Below are 17135 nucleotides of genomic sequence, written 5' to 3' on the forward strand. Positions count from 1 at the left end.
ACTAATGTCCTTTCGGGAAGGACATCAGCAGAAGCAGCAAGAACCACTGAATATTGAAGTAATGTGAATGTCCTTCCCTGAAGGGAAACTGCCATCCTTTCCATGTGTGTCCTACATGTGATTTCAGACCCACAGCAATGTGGCTGGCTCTGAACTGCCCCCCGGGGATGGGGAGCAAATGCTAGCCCAGCTGGCGATGCCCTCATCCCTGAAATGAATACTTTTTTTAAAAAGATGGAGAGATAAGGAGAGACGATATGTAATAAAAGATACAATTGTAAATGGGGTGCAGATGGACCTGGGGATGAATGTGCAGAATTTGTTGATGGCAGCAGAATAGATGAAGGAAAGGGGTTACAAAGGCTTCTGGGAATCTGTATTTAATAAATAGAGGCAGAGGGGACACAACAGGAAGAGCAACTTGGAAGAATTTCAAAGTTAATTTGCCTTTAATCCCCAAATATTTTGTCCCATTTTTGAAGAGAGCCAGTCTGAGCCAGCTGATGTGCTGACTCCTCACTCAGCCGAATAGGTTTTGCACTTTCCAGCAGTAATTAAATCCTTGCTGCTGTTTTCCACACTGCATTCCTCAGGGTAAATGTCTGCTTTTTGTTTACCAAGTAGGAGCAGATCGTTTGCGATTGTGGAAGATCTTTTTAAACAAGTTTTTTTGTGCCAGTGAATTGAGGCGATCTACGGCGCTGGTGGACCACAGTTCGTGTTTCGGTGATGAATGAAATGTGATGCTAGAACTGAAATGCCACACCTTGATCTATCTCCAACATCAGACTTGATGAAAAGAATGATAACAACAGACAGAATTATAGATAGAGATGCGAGATAATGGGAACTGCAGATGCTGGAGAATCCAAGATAATAAAATGTGAGGCTGGATGAACACAGCAGGCCAAGCAGCATCTCAGGAGCACGAAAGCTGACGTTTCGGGCCTAGACCCTTCATCAGAGAGGGGGATGGGGTGAGGGTTCTGGAATAAATAGGGAGAGAGGGGGAGGCGGACCGAAGATGGAGAGAAAAGAAGATAGGTGAAGAGAGTATAGGTGGGGAGGGAGGGAGGGGATAGGTCAGTCCAGGGAAGACGGACAGGTCAAGGAGGTGGGATGAGGTTAGTCGGTAGATGGGGGTGCGGCTTAGGGTGGGAGGAAGGGATGGGTGAGAGGAAGAACAGGTTAGGGAGGCAGAGACAGGTTGGACTGGTTTTGAGATGCAGCGGGTGGAGGGGAAGAGCTGGGCTGGTTGTGTGGTGCAGTGGGGGGAGGGGACGAACTGGGCTGGTTTAGGGATGCAGTTGGGGAAGGGGAGATTTTGAAACTGGTGAAGTCCACATTGATACCATATGGTTGCAGGGTTCCCAGGCGGAATATGAGTTGCTGTTCCTGCAACCTTTGGGTGGCATCATTGTGGCACTGCAGGAGGCCCATGATGGACATGTCATCTAAAGAATGGGAGGGGGAGTGGAAATGATTTGCGACTGGGAGGTGCAGTAGTTTGTTGCGAACTGAGCGGAGGTGTTCTGCAAAGCGGTCCCCAAGCCTCCGCTTGGTTTCCCCAATGTAGAGGAAGCCGCACCGGGTACAGTGGATGCAGTATACCACATTGGCAGATGTGCAGGTGAACCTCTGCTTAATGTGGAATGTCATCTTGGGGCCTGGGATAGGGGTGAGGGAGGAGGTGTGGGGGCAAGTGTAGCATTTCCTGCGGTTGCAGGGGAAGGTGCCGGGTGTGGTGGGGTTGGAGGGCAGTGTGGAGCGAACAAGGGAGTCACGGAGAGAGTGGTCTCTCCGGAAAGCAGACAGGGGTGGGGATAGAAAAATGTCTTGGGTGGTGGGGTTGGATTGTAGCTGGCGGAAGTGTCGGAGGATGATGCGTTGTATCCGGAGGTTGGTGGGGTGGTGTGTGAGAACGAGGGGGATCCTCTTTGGGCTGTTGTGGTGGGGGCGGGGTGTGAGGGACGTGTTGCGGGAAATACGGGAGACGCGGTCAAGTGCGTTCTCGATCACTGTGGGGGGAAAGTTGCGGTCCTTGAAGAACTTGGACATCTGGGATGTGCGGGAGTGGAATGTCTTATCGTGGGTGCAGATGCAGCGGAGGCGGATGAATTGGGAATAGAGGATGGAATTTTTGCAGGAGGGTGGGTGGGAGGAGGTGTATTCTCGGTAGCTGTGGGAGTCGGTGGGCTTGAAATGGACATCAGTTACAAGCTGGTTGCCCGAGATGGAGACTGAGAGGTCCAGGAAGGTGAGGGATGTGCTGGAGATGGCCCAGGTGAACTGAAGGTTGGGGTGGAAGGTGTTGGTGAAGTGGATGAACTGTTCGAGCTCCTCTGGGGAGCAAGAGGCGGCGCCGATACAGTCATCAATGTACCGGAGGAAGAGGTGCGGTTTGGGGCCTGTGTAGGTGCGGAAGAGGGACTGTATATTGGGTGGGAGGGAAGCTGAATGATCCTGGCTATAGAAAGAAAGAAGTTAAATCAGGCAAGGAGTCCAGTGAGGCCTTCCCCAATGTCAGGAGTAACTCGGATATGGTTTGATGCAGTGAGAAATCTCGCTGGAACCTGTGGAGAGAAACCATCCGTGAAGCTCAAAACAATTAACACTCAGCCATAAAAAATCACAATGCTTGGCCCAATGTTGGACTAGATATTCTGCAGGATTGGGATTCTAAATTTTTTGATGGAATGAAAGGAACTGTACTTAAAGTACCGAAATAACATTGTTATTTTTGCAACCCTAGCATTCCATTCTTTCAGAACATCCCTATGTTGCCCCTGAATTAAACAATGATGGGATCAATCCCTGGGTACTGAGAGAGGCAAGGAAGGAGGCTGCTGGGGCCTTGATATGGAGTCTGTGTCCTTGTTAGCCACAGATGAAGGCCCAGAAGACTGGAAAATACCCCATATTGTTCCTTTGTTTAAGGATAATCAAGGAAATTAAAGACTGGAGAACCTAAACATTGGAGAAATCGTGGAGTAGATTCTTGAATTTAGGGATAGTCAGCATGGCTTTGTGCAGGGGAGGTGTTGTGTCACAAATTTGACTGAATTTTTTGAGGAAGTGATGAAGCTGATTGATAAGGGTTGGGCAGTGGATATTGTCACATGAACTTTACAAAAGCATTTGACAAGGTTCCACATGGTAAGGAGGAGGTGTTGTCAATTCTAGAAGATGTGAAGGTAGATAAATCCCCTGGGCCAGATGGGATTTTTCTGAGGCTTGTCTGGGAAGCTAGGGAGGAGGTGGCAGAGCCTTTGGCCTTGATCTTTGAGTCCTCATTGTCTACAGGTTTAGTACTAGAGGACTGGAGGATGGCAAATGTTGTGCTCTTGCTCAAGAAGAGCAGTAGGGATGACCCAGGTAACTACAGACCTATTGTAGTAAACGTTTTGGAAAGGATTACAAGAGATAGGATTTATAATAATCTAGCAAGCAATAATTTGATTGGAGACAGTCAGCATGGATTCGTCAAGGGCAGGTCATGTCTCACAAACCTCATTGAGCTTTTTGAGAAGGTGACAAGAATGTGGATGAGGGTAGGGCAGTTGACGTGGTGTACATGAACTTCAGTAAAGCCTTTGATAAGGTTCCACATGGTAGGCTATTGGAGAAAATACGGAGGCATGGGATTGAGGGAGATTCTGCAGTTTGGATTAGAAACTGGCTTTCTGTAAGAAGGCAACGAGTGGTGGTTGATGGAAAATATTCAGCCTGGAGCCAGGTCACTAGTGGTGTGCACAAGGATCTGTTTTGAGACCACTGCTGTTTGCCATTTTTATAATTGACTTGGATGCAGGCAGAGGTGGATGGGTTAGTAAGTTCGCAGATGACACAGTGTCGGTGGAGTGGTGGACAGTGTGGAAGCATGTTGCAGGTTGCAGGGAAACTTAGATAAATTGCAGAATTGAGCTGAAAGGTGGCAAATGGAGTTCAATGCGGATAAACGTGAGGTGATTCACTTTGGTAAGAATAATAGGAAGGCAGAATACTGGGTCAATGGAAAGATTCTTGGTAGTGTGGATGTGAGAGGGATCTTGGTATCCTTGGTGGACTTGGGTCTGTTCTCATTGGAGAGAAGGAGGCTAAGAGGGGATTTAGTAGAGACATACTAGATGATCAGAGGATTAGATAGGGTGGACAGTGAGAGTCTTTATCCGAAGATGTTGACTTCAGCTTGTACAAGGGGGCATAGCTACAAATTGAGGGGTGATAGATTTAAGACAGATGTCAGAGGCAGGTTCTTTACTCAGAGAGTGGCATGGGCGTCGAACGACCTGCCTGCCAATGTAGTTAACTCAGCCACATTAGGGGCATTTAAACAGCCCTTGGATAAGCAGATGAATGATGGTGGGATGGTGTAGGGGGAGGGGCTTAGATTAGTTCACAGGTCGGCGCAACATCGAGGGCTGAATGGCCTGTTCCGCGCTGTATTGTACCACGTTGTATGTTGTATGTTCTATGTTCAATGTAGTGGCCCAGAGATGAGGTAGTGGAATCCACCATGAGTTGCTAAGTTGGATACAAAATTTGCTTGTTTGGGGGACAGTTGTGGAGGGATATTTTTCTGACTGGAGGTCGGTGGCCAATGGTGTTCTGCAAGGATCAGTGCTGGGACCTCTGTCGTGTGCATTATGTATAAATGATTTCGATGAAAATTTCGGTGGTCTGATCAGTAAATTTGCAGATTAAACAAAAATGCCTCGAGTTGTGGACAGTGAGGAAAATGCCAAAGCACGCAGCAGGATACAGAACAGTTGGAAAGCTGGTCAGAGAAACGGCAGATGGAATTTAATCCAGGCAAGGCTGAGGTGATGCATTTTTGGAGGTCAAATGCAAGAGAGAAGAATACAGGAAATGGCAGGACCATTAGGATCATTGATATACTGAGGGGCTTTGGGGTGCAAGTCTATAGCTCCCAGAAAGTGGTAACACAAGCAGATAAGGTGGTCAAGAATGTATACAGCATGGTTGTCTGAATTAGTCTGGGCACTGAGTGTAAAAGTTGACAGGTTATGTTCCAGCTGTATAAGACTTGAGTTTGGCCTTTGGTTAGTTTCGTCATGTTCAGGTTGTCACACTATCGGAAGGATGTGGATGCTTTGGGGAGGGTGAAAAAGAGATTTACTAGGATGGTGCCTGGATTGGAGTGCATTAGCGATAAGGAGAGGGTGGACAAACTTGGATTGTTTTCACCAGAGCATTAGAAGCCAAGGGGCAATGTGATGGAAGTATATAAAATGATTCGAGGTGTGGATAGTGTGGATAGTCAGAGACATTTCCCAGGGTGGAAATGTCAATATCAAGAGGCATCGGTTTAATATGAGAGGCGAAAAGTTTGAAAGAGATGTGTGAGTTAAGTTTGCTTTTCCACAGACAGTGGTAGGTGCCTGGAGCACACTGCCAAAGGAAGAGATAGAAGCTGATTCTATAGGAATATTTAAGAGGCATTTCGACAGAGACATGCACAGGCAGGGAATAGAGGGCCATGTGCCGTGTGAAGGCAGATCGGATTAATTTAGAATGGCATTATTGTTGGCACAGACTTTCTTTTACCTCAAAATATACTTTATTCATAAAAAATCTCTCTGCACATATACATTGTCAGAAATGCAGTTCAGTTCTGTGCAGTTGCATAGCAAATAAACAAACAAAACATTGGACTTTGGCTCTATCCAAAGGCCTCTATTATACATTCAATACTAATATTTACATCTATTTGAGACACTGGTACAGTCCGATAAATGAATGGACCCCATTTACCTTCAGCAGGAAGACCTCTGACAGTGGTCTTTCCCTAAAGCAACTTGGCAGCAGCTGCCCCAAGCTTTAGTCCATTCCTCAGCACTGCTTCAAGGGTGGCATGAGGTGGCACCGATCGACCGGGCATACACAAAGAATCTCACAGGCAGTGCCCTTCTCACCACCTGCCAAGTGATGTCTTGGTGCTTGTTGGAAAGTTCTGATGATGAGACATGCTGCTATATGACTTTGACCGTCTGCTCAGTGAGTAACCCAACAGGATCCACCCTCTCCTTTTCTCACACGGTCACAGCGACTCTACGTGCTGACTACTTCCTGATGGACTGTTGGCCAAGGGACTTTTCTTTGCAAATTTCCCTTTGAAGGACATGTGATACAGAACAGTCCAACTGCTTGGAGTTTCCTTTTCATGGGGCACTGGCATCAGTTCTGGGACAGGAGGGATCTACAACCCTGGGATGGACTACACCTGAACAGGGCCAGGTCCAGTATTCTGGCGAAAAGGGTAAATAGGGTGGTCAATAGGACTTTAAATTACGAAGTAGGGGGGAAGGGAGGAGTGAGCGTACAGACAGTATAACAATTAATGGAAGGCAAAGCAGCAGGTTAGCAGGTGACGAGGAAGCTTCAGCTCCATTGAAAATTAGGAAAAAAGTTAAAGGGAAGGAGAACTCAACAGCTGTTAGTAATGGAGGTGACAGGACTCAAAAAGAAGGCGCAAAAACTGGCATAAGGGCACTTTATTTGAATGCCCAGAGCATATAGAACACGGTGGATGGGTTGACGGTGCAAATCATGGTAAATGGGTATGATTTAGTGGCGATGATAGAGACGTGGTTGCAGGATGGTCATGAATGGGAGCGAAATATCCAGGGGTATCAAACTGTTCGGAAGGACTGACAGGAAGGTCAGGGAGGTGGTGTCGCTCTGATTTTTAGGGATGATATCAGGGCAGTAGTGAGAGATGGTATTGGTTCTACTGAACAAAAGGTTGAATCCATTTGGGTGGAAATTAGGAATAGCAGAGAGAAGAAGCCACTGATAGGTGTGGTCTATAGGCCACCAAATAATGACATCGAGGTGAGGCAGGCGATAAACATAGAAGTAGCTGATGCATGTAAAATTGGTACAGCAATTATCATAGGGGATTTTAATCTACATATCGATTGGTCAAACCAGGCAGTCATGGCAGCCTTGAGGAGGGTTCATAGAATGCATCTGTGATAATTTCCTTGAACAATATGAGGGAGCAAACTATTCTAGATCTCGTCTTGTCTAACGAGACAGGAATAATTAATGATGATCGCATAGTTAGGGATCCTCTTGAAAGGAGCGATCACAGTCTGGTCAAATTTAAAATACAGATGGAGAGTGAGAAGGTTAAACCCAGTCCCTATGTCCTGTGCTTAGACAAAGGAGACTATAACGGAATGAGGGAAGAGTTAGCTAAGACAGAATGGGAGCAAAAACTTTATGGTGTGTCAATTGACGAACAGTGGTGAGGCCACACCTGGAGTACTGTGTGCAGTTTTGGTCTCCTTACTTGTGAAGGGACATACTAGCACTGGAGGGGGTGCAAAGGAGATTCACTCGGTTGACTCCAGAGTTGAGAGGGTTGGATTATGAGGAGAGACTGAGTAGGCTGGGATTATACTCATAAGAATTCAGAAGAATGAGGGGAGATCTTACAGAAACTTATAAGATTATGAAGGGAATAGATAAGGTGGAGACAGGGAGGTTGTTTCCACTGTCAGGTGAAACTAGGACTAGGGGGACATCACCTCAAAATAAATGGAAGCAGATGTAGGACTGAGGTCAGGAGGAACTTCTTCACCCAAAGGGTGGTGAATCTGTGGAATTCCCTGCCCAGTGAAGCAGTTGAAGCGACCTCGCTGAATGTTTGTAAGGCAAGGTTCAATAAATGTTTGAACAGTAAAGGAATTGAGGGTTATGGTGAGCGGGCGGGTAAGTGGAGCTGAGTCTCAAAGACATCAGCCATGATCTAATTGATTGGAAGGGGAGGCTCGAGGGGCCAGATGGACTCTTCCTGCTCCTAGCTCTTACATTCTTATTTGCCTTACAGGCAAATGTAGAGGCAGAAATCAGAGTGAAGGAATCATCAAACCAAACCAGTTTGCGGAATGGGCAACACCAGTCATACCCATTGTGAAGCTGGATGAGTTGGTTAGCCTTTATGGGGATTTTAAAAAAACAGTAAACCATTTTGCAGCTAACCTATAGCAGCATATTTTCAGCTAAATAAACACCCAGTCCCTCGCATAGAGGATTTACAAGCATAGCCAACAGGGTGCTGTCCTTCACGAAGCTGGACATCAGCCATGTTTACTTGCAATTGCTATGAGATGAAGATTCCCAGAAGTATGCTGTAAATAATACCCATCAGGGATTGTTCCAAATGTACCAGATTTCCATTTGGGGTATTGTCAGCATTTTTGATTTTTCAACAGACTATAGAGAATGTTGTATTTGGCCCACCTCATGTTACCATTTATCTCGATGATGTATTAATAACAGGGAAGACCAATAAGCAGCACTGATAGAACTTCGACATATTCCTTAAATGTTTCTCCCAGACGGATGTAAGCCCGAGGAAGGAAAAGTGCTCTAGCCACCCCAAGTAACCGACTTGGATTACAGCCGTTGGAAGATGAAGTGAGGGTGATGAAAGGTGCCCGTCTCCCACATTTGTACTGGAGTTTCGGTCTTTCCTTCATCTGTTGAGTTATTACAAAATGCTGTGATCCCAAGCGAGATCTGGTCATGACATGTGGTGTCTCCAGCATCAGGTTAGTATTAGCTCATAGGTGAGCTAGGCTACCTGACTGATTTTAATGGTGTGGTCAATGGAGGCGGGACACATGGTGTCCGCATGAGACATTAAGTAACTGATAATGAGTCACTCAGGACCGAAACTACAGGGTCCGTATAGTACAGAGTATTATGATTTAATTTATTGACTTTTTTGTGTTTCATGGGTTTTCTCAGATGTGCACTGAAAAAGGGGGAGACCTTCAGTCAGTTTTCCTTGGATTATTGACATGACAACATTTCTCTTAAAGGATTAGCTTAGAAAGAAAACGTTAACACCAGCCAAGTACCTTTTCAGGAATGACTGATTGTTCATCTCATAACTTTAAACAACAAATTTAAATTAACATTTGAAGGGCAAGGGTAGCAGATACAGCAACAAGTTCCCCCGAAGTCACACCATTCCGACTTGGAAATATATCACAATTCCCTTCAGGCCCCTGGATGAAAATCCCAGCACTTCTTTCCAACAGAGCTGCAAGTGTCCTCCACCCCAAACAATGCAGTGGATTGGGGGAAAAAGCCAAGCTCACTACCGCCCCTTCAGGGAGGTTAGAGATATGCAATAAAGTCCCAGCCAATGATTGACATCACGCCCAGCGGGGAGTATGCAGTGAAAGCGAAAGTGGAAGTGTTTTCGGGTTTGCAACTGCGTAGGTTTTTCGTCTTTAAAGATTCGCTGGAAAAGAGCGAAAAGTCTTCGATCAAATTGCTGCAAGTAAGTAACGAGCTCGAAAGATTCTTTACTTTCTCGGGTGGGTTTTATTTCCAGTGGAATTGGGACGTTGTTCTTCACGATGGAAGATCCCAATTAAACACAAGGAGCCAAACCGGGCCCAGGTGGGAACTGATCAATGAAATGTTTCAAACCTTTTTAAAAAGTGTCTATAATCACTTATCAAAGTGTGGAACTGGGTCCTGTCAGCGTAAAGGAACAGGAGCGGGAGGACTTTTCTGAAACACATTGAAGCCTTCCGCGTTAGACATTGCACCCAGCAAGAGACACGGAAATAAAAGTTGTCTTGTAAAAGTCAGACTGTGGAACTTTGCTGTGTTTATATTTCAAATAAAATCATTCAGGCCCAGAGAACGATCAGCACTTGAAATAAATCATTAGTCCCCCGGTTGTAAACGAAAGTTGACTCGGCACTGAGTGCGGGCCGCTCCGTTGCTGAGCCAGTGAATACTGTAAAAGCGTGAAATGTAATGAGAGCCGCCCCCACCCCAACTCCCGGGGACAGCACACAGCGGCGCCTCCGAGATTAACTTTAAATCTCACAGACGGTGGGATTCGGGCACAAAATAGGAGCAAATAATTAAACACGGAAATGCGGAGCTAATCAGGCAACAGACAAAGCAGGAAAACCTGTATTCTGACTGTTATATCCTTAAAACGAAAAAAAGGAAAAATTCTTGAGCGGAAACGTATATTCGGGGATTTTTTTTGGAAAACAAATCAGAGCCTTTGCAGGTCTGGAAGGAAGAAGAAGAGATTGAAAGTGAATGAAAACCCTGTGTGGGACATAAAATAAAAACTCCGAGTGAGGTGACTTTGTTTGGGATCTGATGAACCGAAGGGGGAGATCCCGAGGTGTGGCCCTTTATCCCCTGTCCGCACGGGAAACCTCTCAGTAATACCTTCCCTTTCATCCGTATCCTGTCATTGGGTCAATTCCGTTATGGCCTCAGTTAGAGATTGAACATTTTAGATAACACAGAGCCCCCTTTAACAGAACACCTTTAACCTCGGAGCAGATAGTCTGAGGTCGCTAAGAAAAGTGCAATGAGTTGTGTAATATGTTGCCTTTCACTGAGGCTTTTCCTCTTGTCACCTTCAGTGAACTTGCCATTCGTTTTAAATTAGTGTCCTCTGATTATCCCGGTGTATGAGAAAGCAGGCCACCCTGACCTTCACAAGGGCAATGAGGAAGAGAGACTTAGAAAGTTAGGATCAGGAATAGGCCATTCAGCCTGCCTGCCATTGGTTATGACCATGGTTAATCATCCAATGAAATAGCTTGTTTGTGCTTCACCCCTTGTCCTTCTATCCCTTTAACCCCAAATGTTCCAGCCAACTCCTTCCTGAAATCCGATAATGTTTTGGTCTGAACTGTTTGCTTTGGTCGTGAATTCCACAGGCTCATCACTGTCGGAGTGAGGAAATGTCTCCTCATCTCAGCTGTAAATGATTTACCCCGTAACCCTGAAATTGTGGCCCTTGGCTCTGGACTCTGTTATCAGTAAACTATCTGGTGTTGTTAGAATTTTACAGGTTTCAATTAAATCCTGTGTCATTGTTGTGAAATCCAGCAAATAAAATCCAAACCGATTCAACCCCTCCTCATAATCAGTTCAAGCCATGACAGGAATCAGTCTGGTAAACTTTTGCTGCGTTCCCTCTATTGCAAGAAAATCCTTCCTCTGATAAGGAGACTAAAACTGCACACAATATTCTCGGTGTGGTTTCATCAAGGTCCTGTATAATTGCAGCAAAGTATCTCTCCTCTTGTACTTGAATCCTCTTGATATGAAGACCAACATATCATTTGCTTTCTTTACCGCCTGCTGCAGAACAATAAATGCCATGAAGTTCACATCCCAGGGAAAAAAAAATAAAGTCCTGACTCACCTTTAATGCTAGATTGTTTCTACATGAGCAACAATTTGATGAAAGACTCCATAGGGAGACACAAAACAATTCATGAAAGTAAAAACAATGCAGCGCACAGGTATTCATAATGTTCAGGGCTATTAGACCCACAGAGATGGAAATTTCACCAACAACTTGCTATTAGTGGTATCAAGCCTGATCAACAATAATCGGTGAACAATATTGTTTCAAAGAAACTTTTTGTTTCATATTATGTGGAGCCTGTAAATTCTGAAGGATTATGAAAAAAGCCATTTATTTTAAGAACTGTGGACATGCTTGGAGTGGTTTCTTCAAAAGAGGGCATTGAAAGTTCACCTTGGACATTGGTGTCATTTTCTTAAAACAAAGCCTCCTGTAAATTGCATGATTGGGAATTGCTTTCTTTGCTAATTGTTATCTTGAGTGTGTATCAGTGGGACGAGCACAACAGTGCTCTTCTCCAGGCTCGTTTGTAAAGCCATACATAAAAGATTAATGGTGAGTAACTTCTGACAAATACCTCAAGTATTCTTTCTCTCTCACTTCCTCCAGATGATGGTTCTTCTGATAAGACCTTAAGATGAAGGCGATTCAGAACATCGTGTTGTTGCTCCTTGTGGTTCTGGCCTCCGGGTACGGTATGGAGAATTTTAACTTGTTTTGTTATTTTACTGACATCTCTCAAATGGTATTGTTTACCATGCATCTGAAGATTATTTTTAAAGCCATAATATAAAGGAGCAGAAGTAAGCCATTCAACCCATTGAAGTTCAGTGAGATCTTGGCTGGTCTGATCACGTGTAACTCCACTATCTCGCCTTTTCCCCAGAACCTGTTATTTCTTTCTGTTTAAAACTCTGTCTCAGCCTTGAATATAGAAACTGAATGACCAAGGCTCAACAGCCTTGTGCAGGAAATGATTCCACAAGCTCAACCTCCTGAGAAAAGAAATTCCACTTCATCTGTCTTAAATAGGCAAGCCCTTGGTCAGATTTTAAGCCACCTGGTCCTGGACTCTCTCTCAAATTGTAGCAGCCTTTCCACATCTACCCTGCCAAGTCCCCTATGAATTTTGTATGGTTTACTAAGGTTGCATCGCACTCTTCGAAATGCCAATGAGTACAAAGCCAAACTACTCAGTGTCTCCTCCTGGGACAGACCCTTCACATATGGCATCAGCTTGGTGTGTCTATATCGTTAACAAGATTTAATCAACATAGGGATGAATATCATGGCTGCTGAAACACAGTGATTGAATAAGTCCCAATTCCACTGTTATTAAATTATATTGTGGAATTATTTTTATTGTTGCTTTTAGAAATTCCATTTACAATGTTGGTCACTGCCCTGTGAAAGCTATTAATAACTTTGCTTTCTATTTATTTAAAATGTTGTTTCCAGATTTCATTGTCCCATCAGATGCCTCCTATAACTTTAGTGTAACCCACAGGAGACTGGGTAAGATCTAGTGACAAACAGCTCCCACTGATCCTGAGATTTCTTGGTAGACCTTGTAAAGAGTACAGTGTCTATCCATTAGTGACTTGGGAATTCCCTGTGCCAAAGATCCCTTGTTTCAGCTTCAGGAGATGGTGTGTTCCCATGCTAACATTTCTGTCTCGGGGCTGCTGCATCGCTGAAGAGAAGCTCATCTCAAGGAACAACACCGCTTCTTTTGTCGAGGTACCTGACAGCCCTCGGGCCTCAACAGTGAGTTTAACAAGTTCAGAATATGCAAGTCCTGTTGGCTGATGTAGTCCCTATGCATCCCAACAATATTCACTGTTTAATCTTCTCATTGGAACCCTCTCCAGCAATTATCCCTCTCTTGGCTTTCCATCAGCAAGCTCTTTGTCCATCTCTCTTTATCTCTCTCTATCTCACTCTCTCTGTTTCTGTGTCTCTCGCTCATTGTCACTCACTCTCTCTGGGCACTTATACTCGATCCTACCACGATCCCTTGACGCAACCCTTACATTGGCATATGCCACCCTTCCCCAGCTACTTTCAGTTTTGACAAAGGATCATTGGACTTGAGATGGTAACTCTACTTCACTCCCCACAGACACTGCCAGACCTGCTGAGTTTGTCTAGCACTTTCTGTTTGTGTTTTAGTTTTCCAGCATCCATCGCTCTTTGCTTTCGAAATTTGAAAAGTAAATATCTTTTAAACGACTGTTCTAGGATAGTGTCAAGAAAACAAAAGGGAATGAATATGATCCCATGGAAGGCAAGGATTAAAGTGAGAAAAGATTTCATTGTTTAAAGGAAGGGAAGTGGTGATGGGTGAAATGAAGCCACAAAAGATGTGTCAAGCTGAGATGTAAATTCCTTGACAGTAGCCATCTAAATGTGAAATAAAATGATTAGTGATGAAATACATGAAGAAAAATGAGCCATCCAAAAAACAAACACACACAAAACAAGATTGGGGCAGACAATATGGTCTAAACTTGTGGATGAATGTTCAGTGGAGCAAAAAGGATCCACTTGTAATCCATTGAACATCAATAACAAAAAGACAGAATTTTCTGGAAAAGCTCAACAGGTCTGGCAGAATTTGAAGAGAAATCAGAGTTCATGTTTTGTGTCCAGTGATGCTTCCTCAGAACATCAATGACAAGGAAAGAAGTTCTGTTGATGGAACATGAGCAGCCAGTGAATGTTTCAAAGAGCAAAACCACAAATGTGAGAATTTCTGGATTACTGAATTACTGGATTTCTGAACCATAGGCAAATTGGTCGAGGGTATATACCTTCAGAAAATTTAATGCATGATGTACAATGATGCATGAGAAATTAATTTTGACTGATCCGGCTCTGGCACCAGGACTGAAGAAAGAGATATCATTGGGATAGTCTTCACTTGAACCAGGCCTGGCCTTGTGATAGTTGTAGGATAGGACTCTGGCTAAAGAGTGGGCTTTAAACTAATAGTGAATGGGACGTGTTGATTCACATGAAGGAGTATTTTGAAGGTTGAAAAAAAAAGGCAAGGCATTACCGCAGATTGGCAATATGGTTGATGATAAGGAATTATGCAGCTAAAACTAAATTGGAGTCAGGAAAGTTGATTTAAAAACACTTTTAAAAGCTCCTTATCTGAATGTTCATGTGCCTCAAATAGAAATGAATGAGTATGTTATGATAACCAGTACGAGGATGTGATTACAAGTTGACCAAGGCTAGTGCCTGACCATATTTCACAAATGGCAGCAAGGAAATACATTAAGTATGAAAATCCTTTGAGAAGGACACACCATTGCTGACTAATTATATATGTGGCTTCAAATTGAAAGAGAAAGCTGACCTTCTGCAAAGGTGAATTGCAGGGAAGAAGATTTGAAGTATTTCAGAAGCCAGTAAGAGGTCACTTAACACCAGGGAGAAATTAAATTGAGAAAAAATTTGAAGCTATAAGAACAGACAAAATTTCTGCAAGTATGTGAAAGTAGAGGAAAAGTAGCTAAAATGGATATTGATCCATTGGGCAATGGGACTGGGGAATTAATATTGGCAAACAAAGAAATTATGGCGACATTGAACAAAATATTTTTCATCTGCCTTTAAAAAGAAAACAAAAAGATCTGCCTACGAATGCTAAAAAAGCCAAAAGGCAAAGGAATGGCGAAACTTCAAACAATCATGATCTCCAGAGAAAAATAATTGGGAAAATAAAAATGGAACTGAAGGACATCAGGTTGCCAGGATTCGTTGGCCTACACCCGAGGGAAATGATTGCAGATATAATGAAAACATAGTTCATAATTTTCCAACATTCCCAAGGTTTTGCAAAAGCCCCAGCAAATTGTAAAACTAAAGAGGGAGACAGAAGCCAATAAACTATCAGCAGATTATCTCACACCTGTCCTTCGGAAAACGGTACAATCTGTAATTAAGGAGGTACGAGGAGTACATTTAGATGATCCTTATACAATCCGGCAGAGTCACTGTGGCAAAATGAAACAAAGAACTGCATATGCTGGAAATCTTGAGACAAAAGCAGAAGTTGCTGGAGGACCTCAGCAGGTTTGGGAGAACCAGTGGAGAGAAAGTAGAGTTGACATTTCGGATCCAATAACATTTCTTTAGAATGGCTTCTGGTCTCAATAAGAGCAAGGTCAAAGCTGGGCCCGATAGACTGGAAGCCAAGGTTGGGGGATACATATTATAGTGTACTCCCTTCCAAGGGAAGATAGTTGGTTTGGGCACAGTCAAGGTATATTCCCTGAAAAGAGAAAGATAGGACAAACAAAGAGTCCCTTGAATGACAAAGTTAATAAAATTAATCTAATGTAGAAAAGGTACACCTTCAACAGATGTCAGGTGATAAATCTATTTGAGAATGAACTGAATACAGAAATTTCAAAAGGGAGGTGTAAAAACAAATACGTGAAGCAAAGAGGTTTATGAGAAAGACTTGTAGCAAATATGACAGGAAATCTGAAATTCGATAATAACATTAAAAGGATTACTAAAAAGTGGAACAGGGCCAATTAGAGACCAAAAAGCAAATTCTCATTGAGAGGCAAAATCTGTGGCTGAAGTGTGGAATGAGAAATTAGCAACTTAGTTACATATGGGCAGAATGCTGCTCAGACCAGACAGAAGTGGAAAATCAATCACAAAAATGGTTTAAAATTCTTGCAGAGGTGGTATTAGAGAAGCTGCTAATACTTCAAGTTGGCAAGTGACTGGGACCAGATGGAAAACATCCAAGGATTTTGAAGGAAAAGAGTGTTGAAATTGTAGTGACAATGATGACAAAAATATTTCAATGTGGGTGGATTTGGGTCCCGACCCGAAATGTCAAGCTTTCCTGCTCCTCTGATGCTGCTTGGCCTGCTGTGTTCATCCAGCTTCACACCGTTTTATCTCAGATTCTCCAGCATTGGCAAGGCCTACTATCTCTGTAACAATTCCTGTCAGGACTTTGGTTGTGTGGAAATTTCAGGAAACAGTTATTTGCCGTGTGGCTTGAGTTGGAAGCATCAGAGTGAATTTAAGGGAAAATCATGTGCAACTGAAATGTAACAGCGAGTGGTGATGAGGGTAAGGCCATTAATGTTGTGCACATGGACTTCCAAAAGGTATTTGACAAAGTGCCAAACAACAGACTTGTGAGGAAAGTAACACTTGCGCCACAAAAATGCCAGGTTATGACCAAGACCAATAAGAGACAATCGAACCACCTCCCCATGACATTCAGTGGGGTTACCATCACTGAATCCTTCAATGTCAACATCCTGGGGATATTCATTGACCAGAAATGTGCAGATGACACAACAACGGAGAATTGTCACTGTGAGGAGGACAGCGTACAACATCAGAAGCACATTGACATGTTCACGGAGTCGGTGGGTAGGTTGTGGACATCATTCAGTGCGGTGAAGTGCAAAATGATGCACTTTGATACAAAGAATATGGAGAAATCGTACAAAATGAAGGATTTTTTTTAGCAAAGAGACCCGAGAATTTATGAACGGTGGCAGGACAGGTAGTGAGAGCTTCACAAACGTGGAGCTGGAAAAGCATAGCAGGTCGGATGCTAACTCCACATTGATTGACTCTGGCTTCCAGCATCTGCAGTCCCGACTCTCTCTAGGTAGAGAAAGCTGTTGATAAAACATGGTTTTGAGAATTCCTTAAGAGGCCAGAGAGCAAAAAGAGCAAACAGGTTATGATGAACTTGTTTAAATATTTATTCTACTGGAAATTTGTGTACAGCCTGGGCTCCACACAAGAGGAAGGATGTGAATGCATTGAAGGGAGTACAGAAGGGGTTTATGAGAATGAATCAAGGGATAAGGCATTTCAGTTATAAGGACAGATTGGAGATGGTGAGACTATTTTCTTGGAGAGGAAAAGGCTATGAGAGGATTTGAGAGAGGTTTTTCTT

At 43.7% G+C, this 17135-nt stretch overlaps 2 protein-coding genes across 4 annotated transcripts in view; one reads left to right on the forward strand and one right to left on the reverse strand.

Annotated features, from left to right (window-relative positions):
- Nucleotides 1-17135, reverse strand: part of LOC125450601 (uncharacterized) — a 506390-nt gene that overhangs the window by 96464 nt on the left and 392791 nt on the right. The window lies entirely within an intron of this gene.
- Nucleotides 9189-17135, forward strand: part of LOC125446346 (butyrophilin subfamily 1 member A1-like) — a 79479-nt gene continuing 71532 nt past the window's right edge. For 2 of the 3 annotated variants that reach the window (XM_059639768.1, XM_059639769.1), the window contains exons 1-2: nt 9189-9322; nt 11789-11874. In XM_059639768.1, the coding sequence (XP_059495751.1) occupies nt 11817-11874 (58 nt within the window). In that variant the 5' untranslated portion in view covers nt 9189-9322; nt 11789-11816. Of the gene's footprint in view, nt 9323-11782; nt 11875-17135 lie in introns of those variants that run through there. The other variant, XM_059639771.1, reaches the window with a different exon arrangement.

The sequence above is a fragment of the Stegostoma tigrinum genome, chromosome 34 (genome assembly GCF_030684315.1).
Source record: "Stegostoma tigrinum isolate sSteTig4 chromosome 34, sSteTig4.hap1, whole genome shotgun sequence".
Classification (NCBI taxonomy): Eukaryota; Metazoa; Chordata; class Chondrichthyes; order Orectolobiformes; family Stegostomatidae; genus Stegostoma; species Stegostoma tigrinum.